This window comes from Rhodofomes roseus, assembly GCF_022264815.1.
Source record: "Rhodofomes roseus strain CIRM-BRFM 1785 chromosome Unknown C8Q71scaffold_7, whole genome shotgun sequence".
NCBI classification, from domain to species: Eukaryota; Fungi; Basidiomycota; class Agaricomycetes; order Polyporales; family Fomitopsidaceae; genus Rhodofomes; species Rhodofomes roseus.
Window position 1 is genome coordinate 979,811 of NW_025952963.1, and position 17,788 is coordinate 997,598.

General features: G+C 54.2%; 7 protein-coding genes across 7 annotated transcripts; 2 read left to right on the forward strand and 5 right to left on the reverse strand.

The window, feature by feature from the left end:
* Positions 1-653: 653 nt before the first annotated feature.
* On the reverse strand, positions 654-3,547 carry C8Q71DRAFT_704885 (uncharacterized protein; the record flags this gene model as incomplete). Its single annotated transcript, XM_047920415.1, has 8 exons — positions 654-828; positions 895-1,532; positions 1,698-1,934; positions 2,005-2,375; positions 2,450-2,607; positions 2,671-2,985; positions 3,057-3,228; positions 3,304-3,547. The coding sequence occupies 8 exons, from the start codon at positions 3,545-3,547 to the stop codon at positions 654-656; spliced, it is 2,310 nt and encodes a 769-aa protein (XP_047780466.1).
* Positions 3,548-4,628: 1,081 nt separating this feature from the next.
* On the reverse strand, positions 4,629-5,007 carry C8Q71DRAFT_856491 (uncharacterized protein; the record flags this gene model as incomplete). The annotated part of the gene is made up of 2 exons (XM_047927306.1): positions 4,629-4,762; positions 4,845-5,007. 2 exons carry the CDS (start codon positions 5,005-5,007, stop codon positions 4,629-4,631), a joined length of 297 nt encoding a protein of 98 aa, XP_047780467.1.
* A 1,198-nt stretch (positions 5,008-6,205) lies between these two features.
* C8Q71DRAFT_751791 (uncharacterized protein) lies at positions 6,206-7,023 on the forward strand. Its single transcript, XM_047923333.1, has 3 exons — positions 6,206-6,523; positions 6,576-6,654; positions 6,710-7,023. Exons 1-3 carry the CDS (start codon positions 6,512-6,514, stop codon positions 6,967-6,969), a joined length of 351 nt encoding a protein of 116 aa, XP_047780468.1. The 5' UTR covers positions 6,206-6,511; the 3' UTR covers positions 6,970-7,023.
* Positions 7,024-8,894: 1,871 nt separating this feature from the next.
* On the forward strand, positions 8,895-9,700 carry C8Q71DRAFT_751793 (acyl-CoA N-acyltransferase). The gene is made up of 2 exons (XM_047923334.1): positions 8,895-8,930; positions 9,001-9,700. The coding sequence occupies exon 2, from the start codon at positions 9,034-9,036 to the stop codon at positions 9,592-9,594; it is 561 nt and encodes a 186-aa protein (XP_047780469.1). The 5' UTR covers positions 8,895-8,930; positions 9,001-9,033; the 3' UTR covers positions 9,595-9,700.
* Positions 9,701-10,923: 1,223 nt separating this feature from the next.
* C8Q71DRAFT_906341 (uncharacterized protein) lies at positions 10,924-12,449 on the reverse strand. Its single transcript, XM_047928919.1, has 3 exons — positions 12,340-12,449; positions 12,166-12,271; positions 10,924-12,095 (listed from the first exon to the last, which is right to left on the reverse strand). The coding sequence occupies exons 1-3, from the start codon at positions 12,357-12,359 to the stop codon at positions 11,082-11,084; spliced, it is 1,140 nt and encodes a 379-aa protein (XP_047780470.1). The 5' UTR covers positions 12,360-12,449; the 3' UTR covers positions 10,924-11,081.
* Positions 12,450-12,985: 536 nt separating this feature from the next.
* C8Q71DRAFT_795981 (alpha,alpha-trehalose-phosphate synthase TPS1 subunit) lies at positions 12,986-14,686 on the reverse strand (the record flags this gene model as incomplete). The annotated part of the gene is made up of 4 exons (XM_047925647.1): positions 12,986-13,198; positions 13,250-13,447; positions 13,497-14,100; positions 14,148-14,686. 4 exons carry the CDS (start codon positions 14,684-14,686, stop codon positions 12,986-12,988), a joined length of 1,554 nt encoding a protein of 517 aa, XP_047780471.1.
* Positions 14,687-15,710: 1,024 nt separating this feature from the next.
* Positions 15,711-17,729, reverse strand: C8Q71DRAFT_536044 (NAD(P)-binding protein). The gene is made up of 6 exons (XM_047919204.1): positions 17,504-17,729; positions 17,125-17,388; positions 16,524-17,062; positions 16,338-16,456; positions 16,055-16,274; positions 15,711-15,987 (listed from the first exon to the last, which is right to left on the reverse strand). Exons 2-5 carry the CDS (start codon positions 17,320-17,322, stop codon positions 16,087-16,089), a joined length of 1,044 nt encoding a protein of 347 aa, XP_047780472.1. The 5' UTR covers positions 17,323-17,388; positions 17,504-17,729; the 3' UTR covers positions 15,711-15,987; positions 16,055-16,086.
* Between the last annotated feature and the right edge of the window lie 59 nt (positions 17,730-17,788).

The window sequence follows — 17,788 nt, forward strand, 5'->3', positions numbered from 1 at the left end:
TGCTAATCACGCTTATTGGACTCTAGGTACAGCGCAAGAGAACTTCAATCGTCCTTACATCAAGTATGCCGAGCACCCGAGCCTTACTGTGCGCCATTCACGCTGCCCACTGGTGTAGTTACTTACCTCGAGAGATTTACCGTCGGCTGGCGGAGGCGCTAAGCGGACTTCCCTTTATGGTAAGTCCGCTCGATCACTCGCACGATCACACCCGGGATCTCGCGTGTGCACACCGGCGCCACACCGTCCCAAACCGGCCCACACTCCGGGCTCCTTCCTGTTGCGGGCACTGCCTTTGCCCAGGCGCGTAGGGCGTGTACGACGACGTGTCGTCGCTCTTCGTCGCTCTCCGCCCCCTCGCCGCTTGCGTTTTCGCACTTGCAACTTTACGTGCCGACCGATTTGCTCAGTAGGGCCAGGCTAGAGAGGTAGCGGCTAGCATTAATTGTAGTGACATTGATCCATTATAGTAGGGCTTGTTACGGTCCTCTAATATCGCGCGGTGATGGCAGCAGCCGGTATGTACGCTACTAAGTTCTTAGATAATGTACGCTATTAGAATGAGAGTGTAATGTATGCTATTAGAACGAGAATGAAACGAAGTAGGCAGGCGTAGAGCGAGAAAGAAACAACCGCCATAAACGTGCACAATACTATTCTGCAGTCACTGAATGGCGTCGTCGCTCATCGGGGTCGCCGTTCTTGCTCCTGCGCTCGATGCGATCACCACGCGTTCGTCGTGCTTCGTTGATTGCTTTAAGTAGTGCAGTGGACCCTTTCCCGGCCTCGGGGTATGCATGTAAGAAGGCATGCTCATCGCGGGCGAACCTTTAGTAACAGCCAATACGAGTTAGCTCGCAAGGCCATACATTCTGAAACTATGGATGTACGCACCGCTGAATGAACTCTTCTGCTACAACCTTTCGCTGCTGGTATTTTGCTGCATACCGTGTCTTGTTCTCGCCTGTAAGCCATTCTCTCGGCCATTCACGCAGCGGCATGACATTGATGGACGGAATTCCAACATCCCAGAGTTCGATTACGTCTCTCCACGCATTTGCCTTGTCTCGTTTCCCATCACGCAATATGGGGATATTGAGCACACGTGCATCAGGTGGCGGCAGACTTGTGAGCGGCTGGATACCACTGAGTACAGGGAGCGAGTGTGACCTATGCAGTTGAAAGGGACTGCCCGTTGATGACGAGGCCCAGCTGGGAACGAGAGGAGATGGTGCGAGGCTGAGACTCTGCTGGACGGGAATGACAGGTTCCGAGTTACTAGGGGGTAGGCGATGCGATGGATGCGGTCCTGAGCCTCTCAGAGAGGTGAGGTCTGGAGTCTGCCAATAGTGCCCTCGTGCCGATGCAATGTTGTGTATAGGCAAAGGTGGGAACGTGAGCGGCAAGACTGACGCTGCTGCCGGATTCGGATGAGATTGAGGTGCATGTGACGGTTGTGTCGTAATAAGCCTTGGTAGTAGTACGGCGGGCTGAGGGCGTGTGCCAGTCACGCGGCTAGCCTGAGAATACAGCTCAGTCGTTGTGAATGTTCCGATTCTCGTATGCTGGGACGTGCATAGTGCACCTGATTTGCACTGTTCGTGAGTGACTAGTCCAAACAAATGAGACGTTGAACTGAACTCACCCGGGTACGATAGAGAAGGATGGACATGACCAATCGGATCTTGTGACATCACCTGAGGTGGGACAGCCCATGCGCTGAGTGCTGTCGCGACCATCGATGTGATGTCTTGTTGGATGGACAACAGGCTGTTCCGGAAGAGGTCCTCAACATCTGCGGCTGCCTCCGCCTTCACTGCCTTGCCAGTGTCGTTCCTCTGGTCAGTGATTGTCGCTGTTGGCTGGAGTGCATCGATATGGGATTCCTCGTACATGTACAACTCATCCAGTAGATACCGAATGAGCGTGTCACGCTAAAATGATGAGACGGCATAGTACTATATGAGACTCAATGATGATGCTTGGTTATGCATGCACACTCACATGTTCGCCCTTTGCCCATCCTCCCCACCAACGAACACGTGCCAGTGTCCATCGCTCCTCAGCTGGAGCGAGCATGAAGCGAAACTGTGCTCCCCCTCGTCGGAAGGTGTGTGTCGTGAAGTTTCCGTTTACCTTCTGCGCGATCCCAGCAGCTGACGTAAAATGGTCCAAAAGCTTCTGTACTGTGTCGTGAGAGACCGGGAGGTGCGGCTGAATGATCCCGTTGGGACCGATGACAGGGAACAGATACTCTTCATCGCACAGCGGGCGGAGATAGTGAAAGCGCTCGAGATAATTGAGCCACACAGGTAGGTGATGAAACATATTTGCCGCTGAGAGGTGAGGCTGATTGTAGATATGAAAGGTATTGCCTTTGCACGCAACGAGTACATCAAAATCCCAGTTAGCAAGTGCAGTTCACCGTGTAACCTCGCCGAGTACGTACCTTCTAACTCAGTTTCAAGCTCGCCATTCTTGTCCAGCTTGCGCTGCCAACCTTTCCGGTCAGTCACTTCAATCTTGAAGAACGGCTGAGAGAGCGGTGCTGGGCTTATATGCCCCAGTCGGTAATGTTTGCGCTTCAATCCAGCGGTCTCAAAGTTGCTGACACAAAGTGATTTGTCAGCCAAATCATGCTTAGATGTGGCGCTTAGGCAATCATCGTACCGTGTCCAGATGGTCCACCCCGTTGAAGCAAAAGCACGGAAGAACAGGTGTGTTGTGACCTTTGTTCGGTGTGCTACGTCTCTTGGAGTAACCATGGCTTCTGCAGGAGGACATTCGGTCTCTGACCACTCGATGATCGCCTTCAAATAGTCATATCGCATTGCGACCGAGTGAGTCCGCTCTCCGCCGTCCGCGTTTGCTTTGTTCTTGATTGCCTTCAGGATGTCGCGAACTTCTGCACATGTTGCAGGGTTTCCAACCCAGCGGCTACGATGCTCATCGAACCGCCATTCCCCACGGTATAGATCGCCTTCACTAGTGGGTACGTCAATTGATGAGTGAAATGTGCGTGCAAATAATTCAGCAAGTTGTTGATGATGGCTTACTATTCTTCCCAGTACTTCTTGGCAGCAGCATGTGCGCCCTCTGCTGTCGAGACGCCGCGCTTCTCGTGTAGGCACTTGAATGTGATATACAGCGCAAGTGCTTCTCCTGAGCACCGCTTCGGAGGCCCTGAAAACGCTTCAGGGAACTCCGGATCGGCACCCATCGCAGCGTCTGCAACGTCCTTCGCAATCGGTAGTGCACTGGTCCCACTAATATCGCCCGTCTGTCCATTTGGCAGGCTATAACTGGCCGCCCAATTCTGCATCCGGACGAGGTAACCTGCATAGCCGTCGCGAGTGCTCTTCGTGTGCTTATGTGACTTCCCTGCTTCCTTTGTAGCACGAAGAATTTCAAGACCAACGAGAGGAGTGTCAGCCGCGGTGGTCGTTGCCTTCGAAGAACGCTTTCGTGGAGAGGATGGCCCTGAGACAGCCGTCGCTGGGAACGGTACTGCTATAGATGCTGACCGCTCAGATTTTGCTCGAGGCATCTCAGTTGTAGGATAGGGAAGAGCAAGGTCCGTCGTCAGCAGGGATGCAAGCTGAGATGGGTACAGCCCTCAGGCTACCTCGAATTCTCGATCAGGGTCCGTCCATTGCGATCCTGACCAGCTTCCATATTTGACATGCACCGCGCCGCTCCCCGAGTCCGCGTAGTGTTTCATGACGTCTATACGTAGCCTTTTGAGTTTCACTATCTCGTGTGTACATACAATATCAGAGGCCACATCAATCTCAAAAGAATACCTCCACTGTTGAACTACCTATTGACCTACTACTCTCGCAAGACCTCTCGCCCGCCCAGCCTTCTTGCGTGCCGATTCTCTGTTGGAGCTGCTGGAGCTTGTACGAGCTTCGTGTACCTCTTGTACTAGCATACACTAGCAACGCTACTCGACAATGAGCTCTTGCTACGCTTCAAGCTAATGGCACTCACAGTTGACAGCATCCGAAGCGATGACCAACTGGACATGATGGACATTGGGTGGCCGTGCACATTATGATGATGAGGTGCGCGGGATATACGGAGAGTCGTGTGGGAGCTTGAGGCTGCCCGACTTCCGCAGAGCCAATCGAGGGCACTTTGAGACCTTGCGCATCGTCACGCCGGTTGCAGTCGCAGTTACAGTCCCCAGCCGCATCGAGGAGGTGCGGTCAAATCCAAGCGTTGTTTTCTCTCGCCATTTCTCTCGCCACCTTAGCTATCATGACGGGCTGCGTATTCTCCTGATCGCTGTTGTTCATGAGTCGCGCTTAGCTGGTCGTCCTCATGAGGACGTCAACACAACTGCGCGCACAGCTATTGATCCCGTCAGGGCCATCACGGGATTCGGCTCAGGTGCAACTTCAGGCCGTTGCTACCCATTGACACCTGATCCACAGAGGTCGTGGTACGTTCTCTTGGCGGCGCCGGAGTCGAGCGAGTTGAGTCACGCACGCAACAGCGACTGAGGGTCATGGTCAAGCAACTTTACCGGCTCAGGGACTGCAACAAGCTGTCAGTCCGAACACACCAGCTCTACAAACCTGAGGACTCACTCTTCAACCGCAGAGCCAACTTTGCTCGCATACTCAACCCGGCCGGCTCTTCTCCTCGAGCTCCTCGTCCTCCGCATGGTCAACATAGATCTCGGAGCCCTTGTCCTTTGGCTCGGGGCCAGCAATGCCGATGAGCAGCCCAGCTTGGGCATCTTCGGTACAAGTCGCTTGCGCAGGGCATCGGAGGCGGGACATGGGGAAGAGGAGACGACGTCACGAAGTGGGCAACGGATGACACAGATGTGCAACCACTGCCAACGACGTGCCGCAGGACACGCCGGAGGGTGAAGGCGATCGGCCGCCCGTCACCGTCGTACCAGCTGGTGGTGCCATACCAGTTCCACCAACATTGCCCGTTCCCGATGATCCTGCCCGTGTTGTGCGTGTCGATGGTGAAGTCGCGGCTGGTCATGACGAACCAGGAGGCTTGGTCCTGCAGGTCCTGCACGGTGCAATGTCAGATGCGGAAACGCGCGAGACGAATGGACAGCTTAGTTTACCTAGATATACACGACGCGGTACGTGTTTTGGGGGTTCATCCAGTATGGCAGCTTTGCCGTGAACTGTCATCTGGGTCAGCGAGAGGGGAGAAGGTGAGTGACACTCGTACACATGTTCAAGTAGCCGTGCAGGTCAACTCGAGACTCCACCCGGTCCCACATTATCTTCCTACACATCGTCAACTCCAGTTGACTCAGTCACAGGGGCAGCGTACTCACCTCGCCACGTTGTAGACACCCTCTGAGATGACCGTTGTACCATAATGACCGCACCGCGCAATAGCAGCCTCATACTATGCACAGCAAGACACCTCTATCAGATCCTGTCCAACGTCCATAGATCAAGTCCAGCGTACCTATTCCGTGTCGTCCAGGCCCTCTCCCAATGGCTGAATAGTTCAGTTATTTCCGACCTCCCAGTCGTCCACCCACGCAAGCATCCGCGCAAACTGAACGCTCGTGCCGAAGGTTGTAAGAAGCATGCGTACAGCCAGCATCCTTCCCGGTACTCGCGGCAAGTTTGAGCGAGAATGGGCCCACTGGTCTCGGCCGCCGAGCCCATTTCGGACGGGATCGCAGATACCAGCAGTCAAAATGTCGGCATGGCCTGCGGAGGCATGTCGGTTAGTGGTCGGGGATGTACAGCAGATGGTGAAGAGGAAGAGGAAGGGGCCGGTGCACGAGACAAGAGCGCGGCTAGAGTTCGTGTAGGACTTCATAGGTTTCAGCGTGGGTTAACAACAATGGACCAGGAGAAGGACTTACGTGGATATCAACCACAATAAGGGATTGTGAGCTGGCACTGGCAGGCCGCGTAGTGCTCGGCAGTGCTGATCAGTGCGACAGCGCGCGGCTGTGTTCAGTAAAGAGGATTAAGTGGGTAAAGTGCGACGTACACTTTATTTTACTCGGCCCGAGTAAATCTGGTAAATTTCCTGGCCCGTGCGTGGGTCTTTGGTAAATCTGCGGAGCAACAGAAGGACGCCGAGTGATCCTAAGGGCACGTTCCCTGATACTCCGTGATCTGTGGGTCCATGCCTAGCTGCGAACCTCAGGGTCGATTTCGGCAGCCGTTGTCATGATGTAATGAGTACTAGCCACAGAGATCAAGAAAGCGAAAACACCGCGGCCAGACACCACGGCATTACAGAATACATTGGAGGGCATCGTTACATCCATGAATCAGTTCTACATGCCCGACAACATAATCTCTGCGGCCCAGTCAGAACCACACGTATCACTGCAGGCAGGCATCCCTCGTATACGAGCGCACTTCTCAGAACGTCTCGCAGTAGGCGGTGTTAACAACGGCGGGTAGGACGTGTAGCGTAGGCTCACCCATCTTAGCTCGAGGGCTGTACCACTAGCACGCCCAGGGACATAGGCTGCCCAGATCAAAGACACGAGACATAAAGTATGATTCGGGGGCTCAACACTCCATTGTACAGGTTGTGAGCGGCAGTGATAGGTAGTCGCTCACCTCATTATCCTAGTGCCCTTGTGTCTGCCACCCAGCATCCAGACGCCGACGGCTGATCTCCCGCGTGTGGATTTGCACCCTGCATCAGCCTGGAATTGAGTATATTTGAGTACATCGAATGTAGGCGTGCGCACGCGCGTCGCGCGGTGAGTGTGGAGGACTCGGGTTTGCGCGCGACAAGGAAGGGCGGCGGCGGGGAATGCGAGGCTCAGTGACAGAGAGCATAGGCGTCGTTCGCGTTGCCTCCGTACTGAAAGGCAGGAGAGTGTGTGTGAGACGAGCCCAAGACTTGCACGCGTTCGAGTCTTCGAGATGGAGGACTCCGATGCGAAGGAAAGGACGCGTCCGATGCGAAGGGAAGGACGCGTCGCGTCGCGGTACGCGTGCGGAATGAGATCCGGAGAAGGCGCTGACTCAGCACCGGTGCCCGATGCGGCAAGATCCAGCGAGATCGTGGCATCCCGGCGATTTACTGGATTTACCCGGCATTGTAAAGTTCCTGAATAAAAAGAACTTATACGCACTGCAGCTCTCCTGCCAGTGCCAGCAAGTTAGGTTCCATGTCTTCCTCGAGCGCCAATTGACCGAAACGAACCAATCTCAGTCGCGTAGGACATTTCCGGCAGAACTCAATCTCGCCCATTCAGCCACGATGAGATCCCTTCAGGGCGGGGCTCGCGGAAGGCCTGTGCTGTCGCGGCGCATGTTCCAAGGAATTTTCATGTCCGATGACGACATCGGATGCTGACTGGGAGGTGCGCTTAGACTCGTGTGGACGAGAACATATGCGCTCGCACGTACTGTCAGATATGTGGCGCGTGAGGCTGATGGGTGTTCCGGTAGGCCCCCGTCTAGAGATCAACCGTGTGGTTGTATGCGCGCTCTGTTATCATCCGCCCGCTCAGGCATGAGATCTTCGCCGGAACAGTACACAGCAAGTTCTACGAAGTCGCCTCAACCGCTGGGCATAGGCGCATCATCCTCCCCGACAGAGTTGCTACGAATTGTAGCGTGTCAGGGACCACCTCAACGGCGAGTTACCGAATGTCAAACAAGCATGCACTGGAAGTATGTAGGACTTCGGCGCCGTGATAAGGTTGTGCCGCGGATGTGGAAGTGCAGTGTTCCAAGAATACCTGACAGAGTTTGAACAGGATGAAGCTTGAAGCTAGTGGTCATGAGGAGCGCATACGGTGTCGTCACATATTTGCAGACGATCTGGTGAGTGCTACCCTAGTAGTCGATATCGGGTCATACGTATAGATACTACACTCGATGTACATCCCAGTGAGACACGCCCTCTCGAGCTCGGAGGAAGCACGGTCAACTGCTCGTGTGCTCCTGGTGGCCGGACGGCTTTCAGGTAAGGTTCGATCGTCAGGCAGTGCCCGAGCCGGAGCTTATACCTTGCGGAGTGACACTCGTGGCAACACAGGGGGCTGGACAGTTTCTAGGCGGTGCGAACTTGAGCTTGAAGCTTGAAGCTTGGAAGACTCGCGTGATAGCCATGGTGAACACCAACCTGGATATCGTACAGACCTAGAGAAGACAGCCGCAAGACCATACGTTCCGTTCGTGCAGCATTTCAAATCAGCTGTGTTCATAATCCAAGGAGAAGTCCTAGACAAAAGGGCTGTACGCACAACCAGCTAAGTAGCCTTTGTTCCAAGGGACGAGTGCCAGATGCGTGGTTGCGTGGCAAGTACGGCAAGCCAGTGCGAATGCAAGGTACGAAAGCTACCTTGAGGCTACATTCCTGAGCTCTGTTTCAACAACCATAGACTAGACATACGGCAAGAGGCAATCATACCTTGAAGGAAGTGCAGTCTATCATGTATTTCGCCCCGTGCGTACACTTCCATCTCGCAACTGTGTCAGCCTTCATCAAAAACCGCTAGGTAGCTCAGAGTCACCAGCGCATTCAATCACCGCGTCCTGCTGACAATTCAACATACTTACTTAGGTGATGCTCTTCTCTTGCCGCCTGCCAGATTCGTGCATATGAACGCCGCCCCTCGTTGCCTCACAAAAGGTCCATATGATGCTTGCGGACTGAAACAACCGCGGTGTGTACTCTCTGACAACGAGCTGCGCCAAAGCGCACGAGGTCCCACGACCAGTCCTCTCAGAAGCCAACACAGACCAAAAATGCGACAGAAAAGGAGCGATCTGAATCAGACTTGACTTGGCACCTGCGGCGTAGCGAATGTTCACTGTGCCCGCTGTCGGACCTCGTTGTTGACCGACTGCGTGAGTCCTGTAGACGCCTAGCCAAGCGATATAATGCAGCTACGGCAAATAACCTTGCCACTGCCTCGAGTCGCAAACTTCGAAGTCTGTAAGACAGATTAAACGGTCAGTGACGAGGCACCTTCAGCAGATGAATAGTATGCTTACTTCGCTCTACTCGTCCATCACGCGGAAGGCGTAAACATCTCACCGACGCGGATAGCTCAATATGATCATCGACCCCGAGTCCGACATTGCGGCCAGCGTCACACTCGAGCGACCTACCATTCGAGAAGCCACCCCGGACGATGTTCCCGAGCTCGCACGCCTCTTCCTTGCATCCGTAGATACGTCTCTTCCTGGAGTCAAATTCTCTCATCTTCCGGGATACGGCCTTCCCAGCATCGAATCGCACCTGCAGAACCGCCTCTTCCCCCCTCCCGCCGTGCAGACCGTTTGCCTCGAGGCTGCAGGCTCGCGTGAGATCCTTGGATATGCCTCCGTTAAAAGCAAGCATTCCGAGGAAGATGAAACAGAGCCGGAGTTGGACATGTTCTTCGTGAAGGTGGGCAGGTCTGGGAGAGTCTACGGAGGCATGTTGATGCAGGGCGTGCGAGAACGGTGGAGGGAGACCGGTGTACGCGTCAAGGTATTCACGCGGAATGAGCGGGCCATTAATTTCTATAGGAAATGGGGCTTTGTTACGACGGATGCAGAGGAACTTGAATTTGGCGAGGGTACTGGGAGACAGAAGGAACTGGTTTATGTGATGCGATGGCGCGTAGCGTAGTAGATACACGTGACCGCGTAGCGCAAAGCCGTCGTCGTGACCGTAACACCGGATGAAACTTTCGATCCTTCAAGTGAAAGATCGATAAAATTGACAAAATCTTTTTCACGATATTTCGTATGAAAGATTGTCAATAAAAGTCAGAAACAATCAATGAATCATTCAGACTCGAAGTATCAGGAACAGATCACAGAAGGATTCATTGACAAGTGTCTTTGATCTGTTTGTGATCCTCTAGGCAAATGATTGAGAACATGATTTTGAAAAATTCTTAACACTATGTGGCTCAATTGTTCTGAAAAGATTGAAAACAGATTGTCACATGGGGTGTTACAATCTGTTCTCAATCTTTCAGGCTGTCACAATCTGTGCCAAATCCTTCCAGCTGTTGAAATCTTGGTGAGATTGGAAACAATTTGTATCCCAGGAGTTCAAAACAATTTGCCCAAAAGGATTGACAAGAGATTGTGACACTAGCTGTGACACTGTGCCACTTCCCTATGACAGAGCAGTGAAGGCAAATATGCCAAACCTATGATAAGCTGCCTTCTGCTGGTATGCTCAGTCAATTTTGGTCCCTCTTTCATTGCATCTGGACATGCACAGGTCTGGGACATGTTCATTAGTCATATAATGAGATGCACATCTCTAGGAATGTACAATCACAAGTACAACCCTGTACACTGAGTGCATCTAATGAGACTCATGTGATGGCAGGCAATGAATGAATGAGGGACCAAAATTGACTGAGCATACCAGCAGAAGGCAGCTTATCATAGGTTTGGCATGTTTGCCTTCACTGCTCTGTCATAGGGAAGTGGCACAGTGTCACAGCTAGTGTCACAATCTCTTGTCAATCCTTTTGGGCAAATTGTTTTGAACCCCTGGGATACAAATTGTTTCCAATCTCACCAAGATATCAACAGCTGGAAGGATTTGAAACAGATTGTGACAGCCTGAAAGATTGAGAACAGATTGTAACACCCCATGTGACAATCTGTTTTCAATCTTTTCAGAACAATTGAGCCACATAGTGTTAAGAATTTTTCAAAATCATGTTCTCAATCATTTGCCTAGAGGATCACAAACAGATCAAAGACACTTGTCAATGAATCCTTCTGTGATCTGTTCCTGATACTTCGAGTCTGAATGATTCATTGATTGTTTCTGACTTTTATTGACAATCTTTCATACGAAATATCGTGAAAAAGATTTTGTCAATTTTATCGATCTTTCACTTGAAGGATCGAAAGTTTCATCCGGTGTAATGCGAATGGTGCTTTAAACATCTTCGGTATGTAGATTTGGGCCAAAAATTGGGCCATAGTAGCCAATATCATTCACAATGTTACACGAGGCACGGTACAACCAACGATAGGAAGCTATGCATACATATGAGTTGTACATACTCACAACGTGACTCATCATCCCTCAACGCCTGATGTCCTGATGTCTTCATCTTCCGAGGCGCAGTCCTCTTGCTCGTCTCATTCCTCTCGATCACCCGAGACCTCGCCGCCCGTCAGTGCTCCTTTGTCTGCCGCTTTCTGTTCACTTTGCACCCTGTCATCCTCGTCCGTAGAATCCGGCGTGCTGTCGCTGACATCGCCCTTAAGCCGGAGGTGCGGCGCAAGCACCCTGGGATCCATGACTTGCCATATTTCCAACACCTGAGCTACAGCCTCTTCCGTGATGTCGACCCAGTTCCCCTTGTCCGCAAACCTGACGTTCTCCGTCAGCTGGTCCATGGTGGTTATCGCAATGTAGTGCCCCGCCCAGCGACCACGGTGAAGGGGGCCGCGGTAGTCGACGCTCGTCGAATCGTCCGACGACCAGCAGATCTGCGTGAGGAGGACATGACCGAGGCCTGGATCGGCGCTTGTCCAGGGGCCGTCGATGTCTGAACCGGTGAGCCTAGCGACCCCGCCGGTACGTACGTATTCCGCGCGTGTCCAGTTGCACAGGATCCACTCGGTCTCTTGCCTCCCGTCCCAGGAGAAGTCGGCGCGTATCAAGTCCTCCAATTCGCGGCGCTCAGCCTTGGACAACTTGCCCTTGGCGGCAAACCGTTTCCGCCAGTGCCCAATGGTCCTGGATGAGCGGTTGGTCTCAGCATCAGCCGCACGATACAGACGACTCGGACAGCCGTATTTACTGTCATCGTCACTGTCAGTGTCGGAAATGTCGCCGCTGAGCGACTCTTTCTCGTCCTCCTTCAAGATGTCAGGAGGCAGGTCATCGCCTTGAAGGTAGTCGCCAACGCAGATGATACGCTCTAGATACCACGGAGCATAGTATGAGAGTAATTCGTCGTAGAGACGCTTCTGGCCAATAGCGCGCAGAAACGTGTTGGTGAGAGCGAGATAGGCAGCGTCTACGATGTTCTCGCTGTCGATCGCCTCGAATATGAGAGACAAGACGTCGAAGGGGAGATTGAGAGCGCCAAGGTCGCGCGATTCTTTGCTGTGCCATCGTTCAATAGAGCGGTCGTAAGGCTTGGGCTGTCGGAACAAGTGTTGTATGCGGTGTCTTGAGTTCCAGTCCATGACCTCTACGCAGCTCAACGCTCACCTTACGAGGCATAGCGAGTAACCTTATCAGACGCGTTGGACTTGGGCAAAGTATCACTTCGCCGAGTTTGCCCCAATATATTGACTGCCTCTGGTCGATGTTGATACTGAGCAGATCCACGCGTCAGTCAACTCCAGCCTCGATAACCTAGGCCCTGCTGGCACTCTCACTCACAGTTTCCAATACTGGCCCATTGCGACTAGTGTAGCAGATTAGCTGAGAGGGCTGGGCTGAGACCTGATGGAGGGAAGTACTGAAGGAAGGAGTGAACGGTACAACTGCGCGTACATAACCACTGGGGCCGAGCCACAGTGCACATATTCCCACAGTATATATACCACGTGACCGCGTGTTAGCGCGATCGTAACGTGCGGCTTTTGCCTGGCCTCGACTGCTAAATACAAGAGCTTCAACTTGTCCTCGCTGACTCCAGGGCATCCCGGGAAATCGAGAACAACACTCAATACTAGTACAGCTTGCCCCTGGCTATGGAGTGCCATCGATGCCTATAGCACAGTCTCGTCTACGGGCGTGTCTCAATCTAGCTATTTCGCGAAGCCAACGTCAATTAGATTTATTCGTGTTCCATTACCATCGGATGAGAAGTCAAGAGGTGTACACTAGCTATGTCAACATGTTTCATGAGTGCTTGTGCGGAACCGCCGGAGATGGTCTATGTGAGTGTACGTGTCTATAGCCGATACAGACAAAAGCGGGAGAGCGAAATGATGATACACGTCTTTGCCTTGCTTCTTACAAGCCTACATTGCAACGTCCGCCCATGCTAGAATAAGAATACCACCGTGCATGCATACATAGCCTACTGGCTGTTACGCGCGGGTGCATTGGCAGGCGGGGTGATGGGTACGCTCCCCTCCACCAAGCTGAGGCCCTTGAGGTCCTCGCGTTTAAGCTTTAGCTCCGCTTGGCCACCCTTCTGCGTCCCTGCGGGCTCATCCTCCGGCGTCTGGATCTTGGTCATCTCCCGCACGAACGACGTGCCCCAGTACGCCGCAGAGTACTTCGTCACGTACTGGTGGGGTCCGTGAGCACAAGTAGCGAGGCGACGTAAATAAACGCTTACCTTGAACAGTTTGCGGTGGTTCTCCGCACGAGTCTCCGCGTCCATGCTCACGGCTTGGAAGATCGCGTCGGCGACCTCTTGCGAGTCCCAAGGGTTGACGACGATACTGCCGTTCAGGCTGTGTGCCGCGCCCGCGAACTCTGACAGGACCATGACGCCCTGCTTCTCCTGCTGGCAAGCGATGTACTCGTATGATACCTGGTACTGAGTTAGTCTCGCAGTAGCGTCTACGAACGAAGGCACTCACCAAATTCATACCATCACGGGTCGAGGTGACGAGGCACACGTCGCTGACAGCGTACAACGCGCACAGCTCATCGAACGGCAACGACTTGTGCATGAAGTGGATGGGAACAAAGTCGACCGTGCCGAACCGTCCGTTGATCCGCCCAACGAGCTCGTTCACGATCGCGCGCAGGTTCTGGTACTCCTCCACATCCTGCCGCGACGGCACGGCCAGCTGCGCAAGGACGACCTTGCCGATCCACTCCGGGTGCTGGCTGAGGAAGAGCTCGAGTGCGTGCAGCTTCTGCGGCACGCCCTTGATGTAGTCCAACCGGTCCACGCCCACGATCACCTTCACGTCCCCGAAGCGCTGCTGCAGCTGCTTAATCCGCTGCTGCACGCTCTCTTTCTTGAGGTTATCCGTGAATGACGTTGGGTCGATACCGATCGGGAACGTGCCGACGTGCGCGAGCCGGCCCTCGAACTCGACGCCGTTCGGCATCGTCGGGAGCGCGAGGATGCGTGTGCACGAAGAGAGGAAGTGTCGCGCGTAGTCGTACGTGTGGAAGCCGATGAGGTCCGAATACAGCGTCCCGAGCAGGATTTCCCGCCGTACAGGGAGAATCCTACCAGGCGTGAGTATGGCTTCGGCGTCAGCACGGGACGGGCGCACCTATAGATCTCACTGGACGGGAACGGAGTGTGCAGGAAGAAGCCGACTTTGACGTTCGGCACATGTGCGGGCGGTATGTCCTCCATCTCGATGCCCTCGAGGATACGCTCGGTTTCGACTGCAGTCGTCGAGCCGACGTTCTGCGAGCCGTCGTTGAGGACACGGAGGAGCATGGGGAGGAGCATGAGGTGGTAGTCTTGCACCCAGACCATCGACCCGGGTGAGAGCTGCTTCATGATGACCTGCGCGAACGCCATGTTCGCCTGGCGGTACGCGAGCCAGTTCTCCTCGTCGAAGTTCATCTCGCCGGGGTGGTAGTGGAACAGCGGCCAGAGAATCGAGTTGCTGAACCCGTTGTAGTGGCGGTCGGCGACCTCGTCGTCCAGGTAGACGGCCTGACACGAGTACTCCTCCATCAGCCGCTTGTCGACGATTGGGCGGTCTTTCGGAGGAATGAAGAATCCTGGCCAACCGATCCAGGTGAAGGACATAGATTTCTTGCAGCCAGACAGGGCAGAGACGAGGCCGCCTGAGGACATCTTGAAGTGGTATTCACCCGACGCATCTTTCGTGATGGTGACGGGGAGACGGTTGGAAACGACGATGAGGTGACCTTGCGCGCCGTCGAGCTCGGGGATTTGCGGAGAGAGGAGCTCGGAAGGCGACGTGGTGAGGGGCGGTCGCTGTGACATCGTGGGCAGCGTGTAGACGGCGCTGGGCACTGGGGCCAACAACGGCGGCGTCGAGCAAGGTGTTGAGGGAGGCAGTGAGGGCGATGGGAGCGACGGTGAGCAGCGTTTCCGGTTTTATGCGATTTGTGCTGCAGCAGAAGGACTTATCGATGATGTCATGCGACCGTAATTGATCGAAGCTTCGCCGGTAATCCAGATTTGGTATATAGACTGTTAACACCTGTTAATTGTGTTAACACTTCCTCTTTGGTCGAATAACTTCAGCGCTACGCTCTTCTCTCTGCCACCCCCGTCACGTCGTCAAGGTCTTCATCGCTGCCATCGTCCACATACGCTTGTGCAACCATTCGTGCGACGGTGTCGAGTACTCCGACTAAAGGCCGCAACAGCTCGAAGATCATCCGTATCGCGGCCTTAGCCCAGTCCATCGCTCTACGGCCCGGTCCATTGCCAACTCTTACGCTCGTCAGTTACTGCGGTCTGGAATCGGGTCAGTCACAAGTGCGTGTACAAAGAGGCCGAATACATAATTCGTGAAGGAGGAGCCTTTATGGTGCGTGCCCGCTGGATTTATGCGGTCGGACGGTGTCATGACCGGGACGCGCATCGATGAGCATGTCCATCTGTATCCGGACTGAGGAGGTGCATTGCCCCGGGCTCGCGTTCAAATTGGGCTTGCTGCGATTGTTAGCTCGGAACGAACGTGCGTATGCTTGCTACATCTGGTGGACTGCTTCTTGATTCTTCAGGCATGCCCGAAAACACCTACCGTCATCCATTACGGCGCTGCCACCTCTTGTAGCTTTGGAAGTCTGGCGTGTAAGTTAAGTGCCGTCACAACTGAGGCCTGAGGCGATGACGGATCTTTTGAATTTTCCTAGTCGTCGCCCCCCTCGCGCTTTGTGACGGACCCATGGGCCATAGGCCTCATCCTGTGACATCGGACATACAAACAATGTTCCGGTCGTGGCCTACTAGTCCGCGACGTCCCTGAGTGAGGAGAGACCCGGTAGTCGTTTTAATTGCAAGATATACTCCATGCGAACCTATGGCTAGGCCTGTGTCGATCATCGTCTCTTCATGAGAAGCGGAGGATCGATATCGATATCGAAATCTGTCCTCCTCGAAGACGCGATAATGTCTTTGCACTGAGACTTCCTGGTAAATCGTCATGCTAATTTCGCTATACGTCTACCGATACCCAGTCTCGCTTACATCAAGTTCTTATCGCAGATCACATTAGGCCACTACAGCAATCCGTGCGCCTTGAACCCGCGAATCATGTCGTCGGTACTCTCCTGCTTCGTGTGGTACTTGAGCTCAAGAATATTCATAGACTTGGCAGCGTCGAACAAGAAGCTGTGCCCTGCGACGGTAGGGTCATAGGTGGCATCGCCAGGAGGTAGGCACGCATCGGCTTCATGCGCGGCTTTGACTTCAGACACATACATCTCCATGAGCTCATCGCAGATCGCCGGAGTTCTGAAGGTCGACTCACCGAAGTCCTGCCACCTCCAGGGCCCTTCCGATGCGATGATTCGCTCTTCGCCCGCCTCTTTCTTCTGGAAAGCAAGCACGTGCGCCTCCGCGACGTCTCGGACGTCGACCCAGCACATCCTGTAATAGGCACGCACATCAAAGATCAGCGCACAAATCCCGATTAACATGCGAAGTTGGCGCTGACTCGACGACCATTCCATCCGACCGCACATCCGTTTGGTCCTTCGCCTTGACGATCACCGTCTCGTACCACTCTCGCAAGCTGTTGGCCATCTCTGCGGGAGAGCGCACGGGCAGCATCGGCGGTCCGAATACGTACGACGGGCAGATTACGACGAGGTCCCAGCCGATCTTTCCCTCCCGTCTGTTCTTCTCAACGAACTCCCAAGCCGCACGCTCTGCGAGGACCTTGCTCGCGCAGTATTTGTCCGTAATCGATGCAGCGGGCCCGCGGGCCCGCACCTCTGCGAGTGACGCATCGTTCCAATCTTCTTCGGTGAACGTACGCGGTAGGTCGCGGAACTCGCGGATTGCAGCGCAGGACGATGTGAGGACGATACGCTGGACGCTGGTACCGTACGCAAGTGCGGACTCGAACACGCGCATGGTGCCGCGCACGGCGGGTGCGATGAGCTCCTCCGGGTTGTCGACACCCAACACGACCGGCGAGGCTAGGTGCGCGATGGCGTCGACACCATTCACTGCCTCGTCGAAGGCACCTTCCTGTACATCGCCTTCACGTTAATTTCTGGCTATATGCGTGGTAGAGGGTGTGGAGAGCGCACCTTCGTGATGTCCTCGATGACGATGGTCTCAAGCCTGTTGTGCGACCTGAACGTCTCGCGGAGGTGCCGAGCCTTGCCCTCCGAACGGACCGTGCCGCGCACGGCGTACCCTTGGTCAAGTAGCTTGCGCACGAGCCACAGGGCGATGTAGCCATTGGCGCCAGTGACGAGGATCTTACCTGATGTGATTGCAGGCATTGCTTGGTTTCCTTGCCCGCGTTCAGTAGATTCGACCTGCTGTTCATCTTGTGTCGAGGCGCAGAACTTGTATCTCGACAAGCGCCGGGTTGTTTGTCAGACAACGGAGGTGATGGAGGGTACAGGGAGGATTGGTGAGCATCTGGCTTGCTCAGCGAGAGGCCATTGAGAGTTCACTGACATAATAAGGGAACCTCAACGTACCCTCGTGGGCGCTCCTAGCTGTCCGATGCGGAGACTAGCACTCGCCGTGCGGGTACTTGTAGTTGAGGCCTGAGGGTTGGATGGAATGCGCTGCCCGTGTTATCGAATGCGTCGGTACAGTGTGATGGGGTGCGAGCTGTAGATCTCCTCGATGTATAACCAATTCTCTTCATGACTTCAAGCTAGAGAAGGAAGCCCTTGTGTGGTGCGTGTCCGTGGGCTCGGACGGCCACTGAAACGCGGCCACGTGATACATATGCTG